The sequence below is a fragment of the Apteryx rowi genome, unplaced genomic scaffold, assembly GCF_003343035.1.
Source record: "Apteryx rowi isolate R43461 unplaced genomic scaffold, aptRow1 scaffold_172, whole genome shotgun sequence".
NCBI classification, from domain to species: Eukaryota; Metazoa; Chordata; class Aves; order Apterygiformes; family Apterygidae; genus Apteryx; species Apteryx rowi.
The window spans coordinates 644,074-662,777 of record NW_020447997.1 but is presented as its reverse complement, the minus strand read 5'-3'; the positions used below and the strand labels follow the sequence as shown (position 1 = coordinate 662,777).

General features: G+C 40.4%; 1 protein-coding gene across 1 annotated transcript in view; it reads left to right on the top strand.

Moving 5' to 3' along the window:
• The window catches only part of PRTG (protogenin), an 84,384-nt gene that overhangs the window by 41,631 nt on the left and 24,049 nt on the right, over positions 1-18,704 (top strand). The window contains exons 8-10 of the mRNA XM_026060909.1: positions 2,082-2,246; positions 3,352-3,657; positions 4,844-5,032. Coding sequence (XP_025916694.1) covers positions 2,082-2,246; positions 3,352-3,657; positions 4,844-5,032 — 660 coding nt within the window. The remainder of the gene's footprint in view (positions 1-2,081; positions 2,247-3,351; positions 3,658-4,843; positions 5,033-18,704) is intronic.

Below are 18,704 nucleotides of genomic sequence, written 5' to 3'. Positions count from 1 at the left end.
AGATTTTTGAGGGTGTTAGCCACATGTCAGAGGCATTATCGAAAAGCTAGAAAGCCTGCCTTTGTTTGGCAGTATCATATGAGTCAGTTCTGTAATGTTAAGTACAGAACCAGCTACGTTTGAAGAAAAGCAAATTAAATATTGAATCAAAAGTTTTTCCTTAATAAGATGACATTTGCAGCGATGCCTGGTGCTAGCATAGACCACTGACATTGTCAACACCTTACTTACTCTGTAAGAATTCTGGATAATTAGGTGTTCATGTAAATAGTCTACGTGAATGTATTGCTGTCGTTATTCCCTTCAGCCTACCTTTCCCCTGTCTACCCTCACAATTTGTTTCAGTCCCTAATGAATATTAATTTATTTCTTGGTGTCACAAAGGATCTCAGATGTGTCTGACTGAACTATATTTTATTTGCTTAAAGTTTGTAGTACATGTAACCTCTTTCTTTATACTTTTTATATTGATATATTGCTCTCATTTTATTTAGAAACCTCATTTATACTAATGAGTAAGCTACATTTTATTGTAAAAGAAAAACTAAACCAGTGCTTGCTAAATCTCCTGAGTTATACTGATGCCTATGATTCTGTTGTCCCAAATCTTTAAACAGAAAGGAAATTTGAATACTGCATTCGTCATATGCAGCTCCAGAGATTTTTCTCTGAAATGCACATGTGGTAGGTGCTTTGGATACAAAAGATACCGTCTATCATTTAATTTCACAACTTGAGTATTCAGATGGCTTCACTGTAAAAACAGGTTCAGGCCCTCATCCCTATAAAAAAGTTAGTGTTTTAATAAAGTTGGTTGAAGAAACTAACAGGTGTTTTTTTTGTTTTTTTTGCCTTTTTTTCTTCAAGCAGAATATTTTACATTCGAATCAGGGCCATGGTAGCAAGAAGAATAAGGGTCTGATGAGCGTGCATGTTGGAGTGTGTTAATTCCTTGTTAGTGCTTTAGGGGAGGCACAAAGGGGACACTGATTGTGGTGGAAGGGCGGCCTTGTTCTCTATTATGGCTGTTTCATTAGGGCCTCTGCATGAGGCCTAGCAATCCTTTCAATGAGAGAACAAGTCCTTTTAATTTGAGCTCAAGGATCTTGTTTAGCAGGTCAGAAATCGTGCCTTGCAACTCCTAATTAACAAGCCATTAACTAGTCTGTTGTGAGATGCTCGTAATCGTGTCTAATTAAAATGCTATCAAGTTAATTCATAAATGTGGGAAAACTTAATGGTGGAATTTGCCTTTCGTTTTGTTTATAAATTCAGTTGTGAAGAGGAGGAGCTGGCTCTTACAGAGTTTTGATTAAGTTGACATGCATTTGGTGTGAATTGTTCGTTAACACAGCAGCTTTCACCACACTTATTCCACTTTGTAGCCTTCCTCTATAGGGATAAAGCTCAACAAAGGCAAGGGCTGCTGCATACATTGCTATGCATATCTTAATGTGAATTGCTGAGATTTTTTTTTTTAACAACTCATTAAGGAGCAAAACATTTTTGAAGCTCGTTCTGGGCTGTTCCTATTGCCCTCTCTCTGAATTAAAGAAAAAACCATGTCAATCAAATGTAATAGAATTTGCAGAGCTAAAATGAGATCCTTTTGCTGAACAACTTCTTTCTGTTTGTTTTGTTTGTTTTTTGTTTTTGATAGAGTGGAGCCCTCGCATTCCTCCCAGTCTGCTATAGGAAGGCTCTGTAAATAGGTTTTGAAAAAAAGCTCTGACTCTAAACAAATAGATTTAAAGGTTTGCTATGAATGATAAGGCTATTAGAGCTTGTCTGTTGTGTTACTGTACATTGGGCACAGTTTGTTGTGACTAATTCTAAAAAGGGTTTTAGAATTGCATTCAGCATCCCTTATTCAGGAAAATCCTGAAACACCATAATCTACACCACAGCAAGACACTGTTACTCCTGTGCATAAAAGGGCTTCTACTTTGTAGGGCTGAAAAAATAGTGAGGGGTAGGTTGGGGAAGAACATGAAATAACCTTGAAAGATCTCAAAGACAAGATACTCTGATGTTTAGAGATTGTCAGCAATTTTGTTTGTTTAACTCTTGTTTTATGCCAGGTTTAAACAACGAAGAGTACCAAGTGGTCATTGGAAATGATACAACCCATTACATTATCGATGACTTGGAACCCGCTAGCAACTATACCTTTTATATTGTAGCTTATATGCCTCTGGGAGCCAGTCAGATGTCAGATCATGTGACTCAGCACACCCTTGAAGATGGTAAGACAAATAAATACCATTGACTAAAGTGAGCATTTTTTTTTGCACCAAGAGGTGCAATCCAGTGCTAGCAGCTTTTGAGGATCCCAAATTCCACTGACATCGGTGAGATTTCTGGCTACACACGATGGAAAACTGAGCCAGCTAGTGAAAGGAATGAGAATAAAGTAACATTCTGACCGGACAATGTTGTGTGTTACATGAAGTGTCTTTTTTACATTGAAAGAGTATTTCATTAAATCACTTAAATAACTGTTCTATGTCTCCAAGAATTTGGTCATAGTCTAGGATTTTGTCTCTATGAATTTTTAATAGTAGGTAAATTAAAACTTTTTTCCCTCTGCCAGCAGAAAGCTTCATTGCTTGTGCATGTATGTATGTGGTGTTCTCAGGCATCTGAAATGTGAGTCAAACTGCACACCCACTGCATTTTCTTCAACTTTTGAAGGAAAATTTAGCATAGCAATTTGACATACCAGAAAGTTAAGGTATTTTATTTTTTGGTCTGTATGCAGTTACTACCGAAACCAGAATTTCGGAAAGACTATGTTAACCTATTTCTGTGCAGTGATTTGGCTAACCTGAACATAGTGGCAACAACAAACTGTTTGGTACAGTTAGAACTGATTAACAAGTTGTGTCAAGGCTAAGCTTTGGCAGGGTGAAACGTTTCCAGTTCCAGTTGTCCGCCTGTCTCTTTGCCAGGAGTTACTAGCCGTGCAGCACGGTCGGTAGATAGAAACATGCAGTGACTCTTCAACACTCCAGGTTGTTGTCCAGCCTCCCGATTTAACTATGGCATCTTAACTTTGACAGTCAGTTTGTCAGAACAGTAAGGTGCTGATTGCCATCACCTACTGCTGGCAGTGGTTAGAGAGGATGGTGTTGAGTGTCTTACAAGAAGGAGTTTGTTAAATCTATATTGTGTGCAGAAGGTAAGAAGTATGAGCTGTGTCACGTTATCCCCAAAATAAACAATAGTCTACAAACCTTCTTGGGCAATACTCCCATATTGCTGGTACCTCAGCACAGGTTAAGGTGTCAGATGAAAATTTTACATCCCTCTTTTCCCTAAGCTCAAAAACTCTGTCCTTTTTCTTTCTAGTTCCCTTGAGAGCTCCTGAAATTAGTTTGACAAGCCAGAGTCCTACGGATATTCTCATCTCTTGGCTGCCAATCCCCGCGAAATATAGGCGAGGCCAAGTGGTCTTGTACCGTCTGTCTTTCCGTCTCAGCACCGAGAGCAAAATCCAAGTCTTGGAGCTTCCCGGGACTTCAGATGAGTATCTCCTCGAAGGCCTGAGGCCTGACAGCGTCTACTTGGTTCGTATCACTGCCGCAACGAGGATTGGCTGGGGAGAAGCGTCTCTGTGGACTTCCCACCGGACTCCCAAAGCTACAAGTGTGAAAGGTAATTCTTATGTTACTGGTAGCCTGGCGATGGGGTCAATTGCAGGCTTTGTCTGGAGGCTACAATTTTTTCTGACAAGTAGTGCAAGAATTTGAAATAGATTTTCCTGTTACACATACTCGCTTTGGTGATCTACAAAATAGTGTTCTAACCATCATTCTGAGTATAATCTGCACAAACTTGTGGTTGCTGTAATAAATTAAATGCAGTTAATACATAGTTTCAGGATCACAGATTGAAGAGGACCTAATCTGTCTTGTGCAAGGCCTTATATGTGACAGTAGAAGCAAAAGCGGATGTATTATTTTGTGTTATCTTTGGTTCTTTCCCCATGTTAATGTTCACATATTTGACATGGTAGTAGGAAGCTTTAATTTTTTTTTGTAAGCTGCTCAAATCTTGTTTGTAAGGTTTTATCCTCATTTCCAATGATAGTGCAGTCTTTTCTTATATTCTGCATAATTTTAATTAAAAAATACTTTGTTGTTCAATGTAAAACCCATTTCTGTAAATTAGGACATTAAACATGTTGGTTGTGTGTGCATTTACTTAAAGGAGCTGAGTTGATGCATGTATGTGTGTATTACAAGCAAAATGCACGTATTTTTTGACTTGATACTTGAAGTCTGCTTTTAAGTCGTTATAATTGATTTGGCTTACATGATTATTATTATTTAGTAATGTTATGCAGGAGAGCATTCAATTTTGGGGGAATGCCTTAAAGATGTAGATTTGAGTTTGTAACTTTGCTTCTTAGCTTTAGTCCACATCCACCCAGTTTGGATTTCATTGAGCTTTGACTTGTGTAGTGAATTATTAGCACTTAAGGAAGTGGGATGTTATTACTAATCATATTTACTCTGGCTTGTTTAAAGCAGGAGATAATTTGATAATCAGCTTTTGGATTGCTTTCATTTTCCTTATAAATTGTTCTCTCTGTTCAAAAAAAAAACCCAAAAGGATGCTGAATTCCAAAATGGTTGTCTTCCAACTTGTCCTATATTTAGCTTTTAGATTAGCTATATAAGTAAGGCCAGCCTATATCATAAAGAAATAATAATGCGAGTACACAGATGAGCTGGAATCAAACCCTTGAGTGAACTTTGGAGTGATGGAAATCCAGATGGAACATGGACATTATTTGTTTCTAGAATATAAAAATATTATGTATATTCCTCTAAAACAGCACCTAAGTCTCCTGAGCTGCGTTTGGAGCCGATGAACTGTACAACCATAACAGTACAGTGGCAGCAGGACTCTGAGGACACTGCAACTATTCAAGGGTACAAGTTATATTACAAGGAAGAAGGTCAGCAGGAGAATGGACCAATTCTGTTGGATGCCAGTGATCTTGAATATACTGTCAGTGGTTTAGGTGAGTACATAAAATATTTTTAAACTGTTCTGGAAGAAAATAAAATCAAAGGATATCTTAAGAAACTTAAATCTTACTTGAGACCTCTAAGGCAAAAATGTTAGGTTTGGCTATTTTACCAACAGTAAACTATGCAAGTGTGAGCTATGTTGTTGATGGAATAATCCTAGCCTTAGAGAAGTTGCACAACACTTAGATGACCAGATCTTGCAAATTTTACATAAATTGGAAGAAGGACCCCCAATTACCCAACACAAGACCTAGAACTAGTAGGTAGTAAATACTGCTGGTAAAGGACCCAAGTCTTTCTCTTTTTTAATACTCAATTTAATGCTCAATGTTTTTAGCTTTTGTGTATTCTTGCCTGGACTAATAACAGTGAAAAAAGGTTGCAAAATGCCAAAGGGTTTTCTCTGTTACTTCTAGCTATGCCTTTTGTCACAGCTACAGTACACACCGAGCACTGTCAGTTTGCTCACCACTATATGGCTATAGGACACATTACTACAAATTCCTTAAAATATTACTGGGATACTAAGGTAAAAATAAACTACAAATACCTTAAAATATTAATGGGATGGTAACATGCATGGGGTAGCAGCTAGTAGCCCCTGTGCATGTTATTATCCCATTAATATTTTAAGGAGTACTGGTAAATATTTGCAGGATTGAACACAAAGATTAGGGCACAGAGCTTGCTGAGTCCTATTGGAGTCTTTCCATTTATCATTGGACTCTGATTTCTCCTGCAGCTCTTGCAGTCCATGACGGTTCAGATATGTTGGTATCATCCCTAGGTAGAGGTGTTTCTGTTTGCATATGTAACTGAGATACTTTTTTTTCATAAAAATATGTGATCTGTAATATAATCAGCAAAAATAGTATAGAACTTGACACTGTGTTTAAAATGTGTCAAAATACTTTACTTAGGGGTCGTGTGGAGATCTAATCTTGACTAAATTATCAAAACTGACTTGCAGTCTTAACTGGGTCAAATGGCCTCTTGACCACGCTCAGATATTCTCATCTGCTGCGTATAGTTCAGATACTATTTTAGGGGAGATTTGAGGGTAGCATTCAGCTCTGTTAACTGGACAACTGACCATCTGTGACCATTCCTAGCCAGAGCATCTGGCAGCAGCCGACTGTTTAACAGAGCTGTGAGACAAAAGAGCAGTGGGCTGGAAGGGCTCTATCCTACAACATACATATATATATTTTTTTTTTCTGTTTTCTCATTATGCAGTTACAAAACAATAATTCCAGATACCTGCAAACTTTTGAACTGTGTGACCCCCAACATAGAGGTTTTCTCAGTACATAAATCCCTCCTCAGATCAAAATCTTATTTGACAGAATTATGTTAAAATATGTATTTTATCCATGTGTTTTACTGTTTTTCTTACTGGTAAAGCGTGTAGGCAGAGGAGAAAACAAAAGCAAAGCAAGTTTGGGGAATTAAAACTTTCACGTGGTCCCATTGTTTTCCAAATTTTAAGTGGTGTGAGTATGGAAAAGCTCATATGCTTAGTTATCCATGCAGCCACGTTCCATGTGGTGTTTTGAGTATTTGTCATCATAATTCTGAGCCCAAACAGGGTATGTCTCTCATAATCTGATCACCATCCTTTGTATTTTTCTCACATGTGTGTAATTTATGATGCCATAAGAAAGATCCACTGAAGAGCATTTTTTTCAAGTAACTTCATTAGAAGTCAGCTGTTGTTGTTTTTTTTTGGGGGGGGGGTGTTTTGTTCCTATGTATTGATGAGTTATTGAACGTGGATATCAAATATGGGTAATTTTCTATAAAAATGTCTTTGCAAGTATCTTGTTTTTTCTTGTTTCATAGCATTTAAGGAAAAAGACATTTATTACTAAACCTGCTAGAAGAATCTTATTTGGCACAGGAAATTTTATTAGGTCATGATTTTCCACTGCTAAGATGACTATAGGTGTTGAAGCCTGGGAAGTTCTCACAGACTTCTGATAGTGATAGTACCTGCTTGACTACTTTATTTGTCCTTTGAGAATCTGTCTGTCTGAAATGCTTGTCCATGCTAAATTATTTCCTTGAAAACAGTACCTGACCAGGCTTTCTCTGCCCATAGCAGGTGTGCATGTGGAGAATAGAGCAGATAAAATTATATGTAACATACAGCTGCAGAAGATGTAGCAAGATGTACACATTAGTAATTAGGGACCAATTTGCTTTTCTTTTTCTCATGAATAACTTAAATCATTCTGGACAATGATATTTCGCTTATGTGTTTCTAATTAAAATACTGCTTAATAGAAACTGGCTCTAGCTGGCAGAACTTGAGACAAAACAAGGCAAGCCTTCTCTAGATTTTCTGACTATGATAAAAAAAAAGATCTTAGTGAACTAGGCATAGGCTTTGAGGACTAATATTCTGTCATGCACTAGCCTCTCCTGAGGACATTATTTTAAAGAGGCTGTCAATAAATCAGTAGCTTAAAGGACCTTTAGTGTCTTCATTATGAGCTACAGGCATCAGTAGAATACTGGAAGAGTGAGATCTGAAGGAGAAGGGTTTATTAAGGATTTTCGGTTTCATACATGTTGGATAATACAGTCAAAAAAGCACAAAAGATTATACAGTCAAAAAAGCACAAAAGATTATTCCTAATATGGAAGAATACACTAATAGTATTAGGTGATTCCCAGTAGCAAAAATGGAGCAGAATTTCCTGCGTTATCTGTTGTCACTGAAGTTACCTGGCTTCTGAACTCTACTGAAACTACTGTTGAACAACAAATGACTTGCAAATGGCTACAGGACTTTTGATGGAAGGACAAGGCTGATAGACAAAGCAGAAACAACAGGGCCAGTGTAAAAGAGGTTACCATGAATGGACATTAAATACAGCAATTTGAATATTATGCTGTATGTTTTAATCTCCTATTGGTTCCTGCCCCGTGTTTTTCAGACCTGGACTCTCTCACTCCACTGTAGGTCTACCCAATTACTTCTGTGTATTTTTAACTGGATTATTTGGCATGATAGTCACCGTGTAAATAGAGTTAAATGCTCTGATCAGATTCAGGGCTGCTATTCTCAAAATAAATACCCACAGTTTCACATAGACATTTGTTTGTGTTAAAGGTCTTGGCATTTATTTTTCAACAGTAAGCCACTTCCTAGTCCAGTGTAAAATTCCATCAATGTTATCACTTGAATTTGCCACGGGAGCAGACCCTTGGGTGCATACCATGCATTTTTGCCTCTATTTTTAATTCCGCCTTTGCTTCCTCTTGCTCTAGAAAGTTCTGACTCTCACTGACAAGCTCCCGTATCGTGAGCCTTCACGGGCTGGCTGGTACAGCTTCTGCTTCTGTAGAGTTTCAGGACGTGTGTTGAGAAGTCAAAGCGAGTTTGCTTGGTGGAAGAGTTTGTCTGGGAACCTTCCCTGCCTGCAGCATGAGAGGTGTTGGCAAAGCTTGAAAGTTAAAACAAAGGAAATGTCAGAGAAGCTCATTTTTGCCTTTTTATATGTCTTTGAATTAGTTTTTCAAATAGCATTTTAGACATATGCATATGTATCTCTACTGTTTGCCTGTCCCAGCTCTCTGGGTTTGCACCTATATGGCCTGGAGGAGGGCTAGAAGCTATAGGAGAAGGGTAGTGACTCAGGAGAGCCCGTTTTAACCTTATCTGGTTTATTAGAGTCAGGAACTTCTTTATCGCAAGGTGGGAATGCTGATGGAAATCTCATACTGCGACCTGCATCTGGAAGGAATTAAATCGGATTCGACTTCTTGGTTACAAACTCAAGAAGGGATCTGTTATGGTGCTGGGTAATGCAAGGACACTGTTCTTCGCGCTGCCTGGAATGGGCATTCTCCCTCTCTTGGATCTTTTTTTAGTTCTTATGTGCATAGTTCCAGGCTGGGTGCCTTTACCAAAAAGTGTGCTAGTAACAGCAGTATTTTTGCAAATGGAAGCAGTGCCCTCCGTGCTGTCAGTGGTGGGGAAAGGCGGAGCGGGCTCACGCCGTCAGTGCGCGCTGCCCACGGGCGAGGAGGCAGTCGCGCTGCTGGCTGCTGCGTCCGCTGCTGCCGCCTGGGAGCTCTGCCGCCGGGGGCCGGGCAGCTGCAGCGGGGATCTCCGAGAGTGGCGCGTTGGTGACGGGGCTGGTGTACGCTCTTGCTGAACGCGCACGAAACCCTGGGGCAAACGGGTTGTGGCAAAGATGTGCACAACTTCGGTGCCCTTTTGCTTCTCTTGCATGATAGCATCCTGCATAACTATTTTCAGTGAGACCCCTTAGGGGATGGAAAAACTGGTCTTTTAGCTTTGGTGAAAACGCTTTGGGCATCCGAGACCGCATACCTTAACCTTTCCCTGACGCGGGACCCCCCAGGAGAGCTGCCGGAAATTCCTGTCCTGCCGACTGCATGGCCACGCGGGACAGCGGTGCGCGCTGGTGGGCTCCCCCGCAGGCCGTGAAATGGAGCTCTCCTGCTCCTGTCAGTTTGGCTGGCGATTCCTCTGAGGCCGCGAGCCTCTCTGAAAGCTGCCGTACCTGCCTGTTGCCAGCGCTGCCGCTGAGCCCGAGTCATCGCTGTCCCTCGTTTCTTCTCCCGCTGCTCCTCTTTCGCATTACCAGAAACCAGAGGTCTGATTGAAAATGTTTTGTCATGCTACCTTCAAATGGAGGTGGTTTCCCTTCCCCCCACTCCCCTCAATCCCATTCTTTTGGGAAAACACTTACGTTCTGTCAGATTCACTTTTAATAATCTTTATGCAGTTTACTGCATGTTCTCAAAAAGTTTTGTCTGAATGAGAAAAACCTCCTTGTCTGGAAACTCTTTTCCGTCCCACCTCTTTCTATTAAGGAGTGAGAGGAAGGAGGGAAAGTGCCTTTTCCTCCTCTCAGGCCAAAACCAGAGAAACTTCCAAGTGGTTTCGTGAGGAGTTCTGCAAAGTTTGCACGAGACGACGACATATCCTGGGACTGCGGCACTCGCCTCTGAAAAGGGAGCTTCTGCCAAAGAGTTAGCCAGCTACCTGCTACAATTAGCATTCCCCCAGAGACGTGGCCTTCAGCTGTTTGATTTCCCCTGCATCTACTGATACCTCTTTATAACCATGATTATAGCTAAGCTTTGTTCCAGGGCAGCAAAGACAACGAGGTGATTCTGCAGTCTATAGGCAATGGAATAAAAGTGTGTGAGAGGAGACAGCGCAGAGAGTTTCTCAGAGATTAAACTGGCTGATGCGTATCACCCAAGTGTCTTTTGAAGTAACTCCGTAAAAGTGCTTATGAAGGGTTTTTTTTTTTTTTAATGTGATATTATAGTCAGATATAATGTAGTAGTTTGCTTTTCACCATATTGCAAGTGCTTTTCACCATATTGCAAGTGCTACAAACTTTCAAAAAATGTTTGAACCTTAGCTTTAATACATCTTTCTCTTTAAGAACTCCAAATACTGTAATATTTAGGAGGCATACTATAAGGGTTCTTTCCTTATTTTTTATTTCATAATTATCAATATGTTGATGTAGTTATTTCTGATAATTAGGGCTCTAATTTCAGCTTGATGACAGGTTTCTTGGATGTCAATGTAGTCTCGTGTCTGGGATATCCCAAACTGCGTGTATGGAGATTGGTAGTGCTGTATCATTATAAGTTACTATGAAGTTTCAGCTTGGGATTCCTGAACAGTTTCAAGGAACCAAACATTTGTACAGCTTCATGAAATAACATTTCAGGTTAGCAAACCAACTTCCATATCAACTGAAAATATAGCCATAAAGAAAGCGTTTTTAATATGCACAGTACTGAAATCCAGGAGCATCACTTCCATATCCTTTTGCCTTCCAAAAATTGTGTCCCATATATTTCCAAGGAGTTAAAAAAAACAAAAACAAAAAAAACAAACAACAAAAACAGACCTTCTCCCTCAACACTCAACACAGTTCGTTGTTCCCCAAAGCCATTCAGTAAAATAGAATCTAATAATTACAGATCTCCTCTATCTTTGCCTGAGGTATTTTGTGTTGAGTCAGACACAGTCAGTGAAACTGTTGATTTGAATAAACTATGGCTCTGCTAGAAAAAATAATAATTGGGAAATGACGAGTTCTTAATAAAGATGAACAAAAAAGCCTTAGTATTGCTGTTTATAAGATCGTATGACAGTATGGCATGCTGTATATACTGTAGGCATTGGGAAGGCATTATATTTGCGTTGTTACATAGTGAAAAGCGTGTCTAATAGCTCAGTAGGTGACCAGGACAAATATTATCATTTATTACCACTGTTTACAGCTGGGTCAGTGTAGTGTTTACTCATGCTGATTACATCCTTAAACTAAACCTCTTATCTGTCACTTCTCCTGATTGTGTATAACAGGCATGCTACCACTGCTTATCAGCTAAAACATGAGGGATTTGCAGGGCAGGGGCGGAGGAATTGATCATATGGCATAGCAATAAAACCAAAAGCCCTAGAAGTAGATCGGGCATGTTGAAAAGCAGCCTTTTCCCTCAGCTAACTGTGGCTTCTTACTCTTTTGCAGACGGGGCAGTGTATGTATATGTATGTTTAACAAGCCCGAACTCTCGGGCCAGCCCCGATACGACAGTACACTTGCGCTGCGCACACGAGAGGCACATTCCTTGCTGCATAATCGTGAAAGGCAACCTGTCACCACTTCCAGTGAGCCTGTCTCCAACGGCAGACATGGCGTAGCTGCATATCACTTCTTTTTTTTCAGTTTTTTTCCCCCAGGGTTTAAAAGAAAAAAAAGACCCTAGAGATTAAAGGGGACTGACAAGGGGAGGGGGAGGTTTATTACACTTTGTTTTGTTTTGTTTTGTTTTTTGTTATTGTGGGGTTTTTTTTTTACCTGCAAAATATCAGAGCAAATGCTGCTTTAATAAGCTTTTACCCCTTTTATATAAGGAGATATATTACATTCTATAGGTTGTAAGTGTAAAAAGAGATCAGATTTTCTGTTTGAGTTTTGTGGTTGGAATTTGCAAACTGGTGCATTATGTTTTCTTTCAAATGTATTTCAGCAATGGTGATTTTTTTTGTAGAAGGTATCTCCTTTTAGATTCAGATTTACTTAGGCAAAACTTAGGCTGGGTGGTGGAGGCAGGGAAGGAATCTGACCTCTGCCTTGCACGGCGTGTTTGGGTGTGCGGCTCTTGGCACACCCACAGCTCGGCGGGCACCAGGGCAAGTGAGGGGGGAACCAGCAGGCTGCACAGTGCAAACGCAAAAACTGGGTTTTTTGTGCCTCCCTTATGGAAGAAAAACATTAAACTGCTCTCTCCAGATGAAAAATTGATTCATTCAGGTTGTAAATTGAATTCTTACTGAGCAAAACTGAAGCTGGTGTTCAGCTCTGTGTGCCTGTGTTGGAGCATGTTGGCATGGCATCCATTCTAACCACTGTCTCTGCCTCAGCTTTATTTAAGCTCTCTTATACGCACCTGAGTGGGAATCCTAGATAAATATCAGCTTGTTTTGAGCAGATTTGCTCAGGAGAGGGCAGTTAACTATCAGCTGCTAATGCTGCATACTTACTATGCAGTTCAAGTGCCACATCTGTAAAAGCCTAGTGCCTTCCTTCCTGTGTAGTTCTGTAATTATGTTATCTATTATACTGAGCACTGTCAGGGATTTGTCTCCAAATTACACATATTCATCTTAACTTTTGTTGTTAGAGAAAAAAAGTTGTTTACTTTGGACATCACATATTCTTTCTGACGCTATTTGTTTGCTTCTGTTCAAGAAGTTTCAGATTTATCAATTTTTAATGTTTTTAAATGGCATTACAAACACATCTGCCCATGTTTTTGTTTTTGAAAGTAAATGTYATTTTCACGTAGTTCATTTGTAATGGAAAGCTCAGTTGAAGTTTAATGTATTTGTCAATTTTAAATTACACCATCACACTTCTCTATAATTTACTGATTTAGCCAGTAATCAACTTTAATAGGCTTTGAAATACTGAAATCTGTAACGTCTGCATGAGCAACATATCTGTTTTGATATTGATTAAAGTGTGACACGTGACAAAATGTGACAAACTATTACAATAAGAGTAAGCTTTAGGTTTCTTTGGATTAAATGCAGAGTTGTGAAATGGCTTTAAACCTGACGGAAAGTTATTAAACTGTTTACATGTGCAGCACTAATCTTGGGTCTGAAAGTTGCATGCCTGCTCCCTTGGACAGATGGTAAAGACCTTTCAGGGACAGGCAGATTGTGTATTGGAAGAATTGCCTATTTTTTTATTTTATAAAAAGCCTTCCTGAATATGCTGTCTGAGCTTGTCCAGTTTGAATCCACTGATCTGGGAAAAAATAGTCCCAGCACCCTCATTTAAACATGCCTTGACTTCCATGGTAGTTTGTTTTAACTTCCCGGGCTCGCTGCCCTTTGAAGGGGAAGGATAAGGCGAGGAAGGATACCCAAGCACAGAGCAAAGACTGAAGGTGCTGTACTCCAAAGAACAAAACTGAGTGTGCAGACCAGTGGAGCCTGGCTCTCCGAAGAGGAAGCGGGAGCGGTCCGGGGGAGGAAGCTTCGTTATTTCCTGGGACAGTGCCTTGTCACAACTGGAAAGATAAAATGTAAAGACACAGGCTCTGCTGAGGGAACGGTAGCGGTTATCTTCCGTGGGGCTGTTCCAGCAGCACGAAGGGCTGTTGCCTGTTTTGGGGCAGACTCTCTGCCTCTTTGTCAACTGTCCCCGTAGCTGAGGTCGGACCCAGTTGTTTCTTTAGGGACACGGGACTAATTGCGTAGCAACTGCTCTAAGGCCTGGACTCGAGGCTATTTGCTTCTGTCGAGATAATTTGCCAGCCTCTAGAAAAGCAAACTGTGTCATCTTGAATGTATTTAAAGGTAAAACTTTCAGCAGTGGAAAAGCGATTAGAATCTTGCAGGAAATGCTCGTTGCGTTCGTGGGGCCAGAAGTGCCCGTTTAAAGCTAAACCCGTATGGGAATGCGGTTGGGAAACTGTGTCATGTTGATTGAGTAACAGTTAGGACGTATTGGGTGTATGCAAATAGTGTTTCACTGTGCATTTGCTGGAGCTGAGAGTTAAATTTGCTTCATGAAAAGGACGTACTGATCGTCATTTAAAAAAAATTACAATTTTCTTAATTTTTTTTAATTAACCTCAAAGTTGTTTTTGGAAATGTTTCTAAGAATTACAATGAGTATTTTAATAGATATTTTGTAAAAATGACCAATAAATTTTGTTTTCTTATGGTATACCTTTAACTTAACTTCTACTCCCCTTTTAAAGAAAAAAAGCAAGCAGTTGAAATGGCAGGAATGACCAGATAATTGCTCATATTTCTTACAGGGGAAAAAAACCCTACATACATATATGTTATACAGCCTTTTTAGCTCTAAATAAAACTTTAAATACAGTGTTTTGTTTTGTTTTTTTTTCCTAAAAGAGGAGTCTGTGTCTCTGGGAGGCAGCATTATTTAATTTGCTATTTATTGGACTTCATTAGTAAAATACTTAAGTCCTGGATTGCAAAGAAACTGCTCCTTGGAGAAGGCTTAGAGAAAACTCCTGTTATAGGAAATTAAATCAACATTGTCCATTAATCATACTGCATGTCAACCCCCAGACCTCTCCTGATTGTTCTTGGTGAATGTGAGGAACCATTAGATGTGTGAGGTCCTTAAAGGTCTGAGTAAGTCAAAGGGGAAGAGTTTAAAAAAATGCCACCATTAGCACATGAAAGAGACTTCAGAGTGGACAGAAGAAAACATTTGCTGTACAGGGCTAGTTACATTTCTTAATTTTTTTTCCCTGTGTTTTTTTTATTTTCTTCATTTGTTTAACAAAAATCCAGATGTTGTGATCAAAATGTTAACCGAAGTGATTAATTTCGCCTGAGTTTTTGTTACTCTTTTAGGTCATGTGATCACTTGTGATAAAGTTATATGGGGAAGTTAATAGCAGGGGCGTTTTGCAAATTCTGTATTAGCAATAAGTAAATGCACTTCTAAAGCTAAGCTAATATGTTTCCTGGTAGCTCTCTTGCCTTGAGTAATACCTTGTTTAGAGTGTATTTGTCATGAGATCATTGTTGCTACCTGAACCTTTTTTTTTTTTTTTTTTTTTTAGATGCAATTGTGCAAAAGCCAGTGTTTCTTCAGGCTGCCCAGAGCTGCACTTTTCTGGCAAATGAAGGGAGGGTGTGTGGGAAGTGGGGAAAATCAATCTTTTCTTGCAAGAAGAAATTCTTGCCATGAAACCTCTCTTCCCAACCTTTGAGGTTTTTTTTTTCAAACTGGAAAAAAAAGTTTATTAATAAGTTTTGTATAAAATGTGGGATTTCAGCGTTTATGCCAACCTCTACAGTATTTTTGCCATTCTCATAGAATATTGTATCCTGCCTCAAACTGGTTAGTGTTACAAAACAAAGGTACTTAGTGTTAATGCACCTGCGTTTTTAGAGGTTAGGACAGGGAAATCCATTCTTGACGCCAGGTTATGGCCGGTGAAGGGCTGGGGTTTCCCGCCTGCTGTGCGCAGCAGTTCTGCGCGCCGCGGCTCTCCGGGTGCCCAGCTGCGGGACCTGCACAGGCCCGGCGTCGGACACAGAGCGTTGCACCCGAGCGCGTGCTGGAAGCGCGTCTGGACGCTGGCGCTCCCCTGGAGGCAGCCGGGCGGGAGGAGACGCGGGGAGCGGGTCAGCCGAGAGGGAGGCAGGCGGCAAGCGCGCGCTGCGGGCCGCGCGGCCCAACACCATCGCTCGCCGCTCTGCCGGTGCGTGTGGCGCCAGGAGGGCTGCGCTCGCGGCCCCTCGCCCGGTGGCCGCAGCGCTGCCTTGAAGCGCTCCTCGAACCGCAGGCCCCGTTCAGCGTGCGCAAAACTGAATTAACGATGGGAAACCCTTTTAATTGTGCACTGGCAGATAGCTAGCTAAGAGTTGAGTAGCTGTATGTTTATTTTACTTAAGTAATCAATCAGTCAGGCTGCTTTCCATTTTCTAAGTGTTGTATAAACTTCATATGCAGAGGAATTGCATCAAGATATTTTTTTTCCCTCCCTTTTTCAATCAAGATACTAATGTAGCAGGGATTTAAATCTAGAATGCATTAGGAAAGATAACCAAAATAACTCTGATTATGATTGGCCTCCCAATCTATCGTCTCTAACTTTCAGCTTGTTAATACAGTGTTTGACATGTATTCAACGCTTGTTCTTCACAAAATTAGCTAATTAAAAAAATACAGCAGGTATGGTGAAAGATTTAAATTACAGTTGGTCTGTGATCAAACATTTTGACAACAACAACATTGCTTCCCATTAAAAGAGTGATTTGTTTAAAAAAAAATAAAGAAAAACATTTTGAAGGAAAAATTTCAGCTAGGCCAAATTCCAGTGTATATAATTATGGAAAATACTTTAAACACATAAAAACATTCTTGGAAAAGGAACACAGTCTGTGAAATTCTATTCCAGATACCGCAGAGTTGTAATTTACTTTTCCATGTTACTGCTTTTCTGTGCTATACTTTGAGCATCCTTTAAAGTACAGTGGTGTTTACCTGCAGTAAGTAGTATTTACATTAAAACATGTTGTAATCCATTTCCAAATGGGGGAAAATACATATTTGTCATTACAAAACACCACAGAGATTAACGAAATAGTAGTACTGTGTTGTCAGCTAGAACAAAAAGATTTTCAGAAGTTTCAGGTAGCTACAGTCTTTCAGGCTACTCTTCCTGTGTTGATGCTTTTTTGTATAGACAATAAACAACATTTTGTAGAAGGATATCGGTGCCTGGAACGTAGTTCAGGGAGTGAAATCCCGCTGCTGAGTAAAGGATTTGAGCTCCTGAGCATATTAGGACCAAATTCAGAGTGCGCGTGAGCAAGCTGACCCCTTTTATACCACCTGCGAGGTCAGTCTATGGTGCTTTCAAGACTGTTCCAGAGATTTGGTCCTAATTAAATAGTCTTCAAATAAACCATTAACATCATCTATTTAACTAAAAGCAACAACAACATTAACTTGCCCGGCTGCTGCCGCTTGCAGAGATTCAGCAACTTGCTGGTGAACAACCACAGAGGAAGGGAGCTCAGGCTGGGCAAGAGATGCGAACAGGGTGTCTTCGCAGTGTGGCTTTACGGGGAGTCAGTGTGGGGGTGAAAAGTTAGTGTAAATCTTACAGCTAAGGAGCAAACTCTCCTGGCCTTCCAGACGGATGTGTGTACCAAACGCAGGCTTACTGAACGTGTTCAGGAGGCAAGGAGAGTAGGTAGTGTATCCGACTTCATTGCCTGGTGACAAGTTGTCACTTATTATATTCTTTTAATGAACTTTTCTGAAAATTCTACCACAAAACTCCTGTGAATAGCACATGCCAGTGTGCCATTGAATATAACACTAGTGCATATTAGAGCCAAGGACACTGTAGAGTCCTGGGTACTTTTCTGATGATTACAAATGGAAATTTTCTTCAGGGCATGTTTTAGAAGTCCAGGATGTTGCTGTATGAAAATGTAAAAGCTAAAAATAACCCTGCTGTGCCAAACCACTGGGGAGGTTGTTCAGCATAATCTAAACGTAATTAAAATGAATACCCTTGTTAAATGTCAAAGACATGCAACCAGTCAGAGGAGTCTGTAGAAAATGAGGCAGCTAAGAGGATATTAAGGGAAAGTAACAGCCATGCTCAGGTGTGGAGAGAGATGCTGGGATGGATTTCACGGTTGTGGAAATCGAGGCCAGTGTCCTCATGCCGCCACAGCTAAGGTGAAATTACTGGCTGAGCCGAGGCATGCGAGTTGAGCACTTAACAAGTGATATTAGCTGGCTTCCTTGCTTCTTGGTTTATTAACCTGGGTAACTGGAAAATGTTTTGCATTATATGCCAAAGTTTCAATGAGAATTGTGCATTACAAGTAGCGTACAAAGGCAGCTTGATGCCAGCCTTTTCTTTTCAGCCATTTTTAATGCACCTGGATTTAACTTGAGCAAATGGAGTATGAGAGCTGCCATACTAAAGGCAGTAAATGTGTGTCAGGCCAACTGTTAGTCTATGACAAATGCATCGGTCTAGCAAATTCACTATAAAACTTGTCTGCCTTCTAGATTAACCTCCCCCTCCACACTGTATGCAGCAAATGAGTGCCAAATTTTGAGTTTCTTGAAGCAGTAGCTTTATTTATGTCTGCAAAATGTCTGTATAAGTGCTTGGTGCTGACACAGTGGTGCATGCTGGCGAGCCCCCGTACGCAGGGTGTGGGTGAGGTGTCTATCTCGCGGGTACGTCGCCGCACACTGGCGTGTGACGGATACAAGGGAGTGCTGTGTGAGCAGGAGGACATGGGTCTGTGACACCTGCAAAAACAGAGCTCCCCACTGAAGTTTGGGCCCTAATTATATATGCAGCTGCATATGGACTATGTAACTAATAGTTGGCTTAATAAAAATATAGTGGTGGTTTCTACTTACACATATTTTGTGCTTAAATAACTGCTAGTTTTCCTGTCGTGACTGACTTGTTCTACATCTGGCAGTTTGGAAGTGTTTTAGTACAGTTCCTCTCTGCTGTCTCGAGGAGGAGAGAGCCAGGCTGATTTTCAGTTGATCTACCTGAAACTTTTGCATCTTGTGGTCATGCTTGCAGCAGCACAACTCCCAA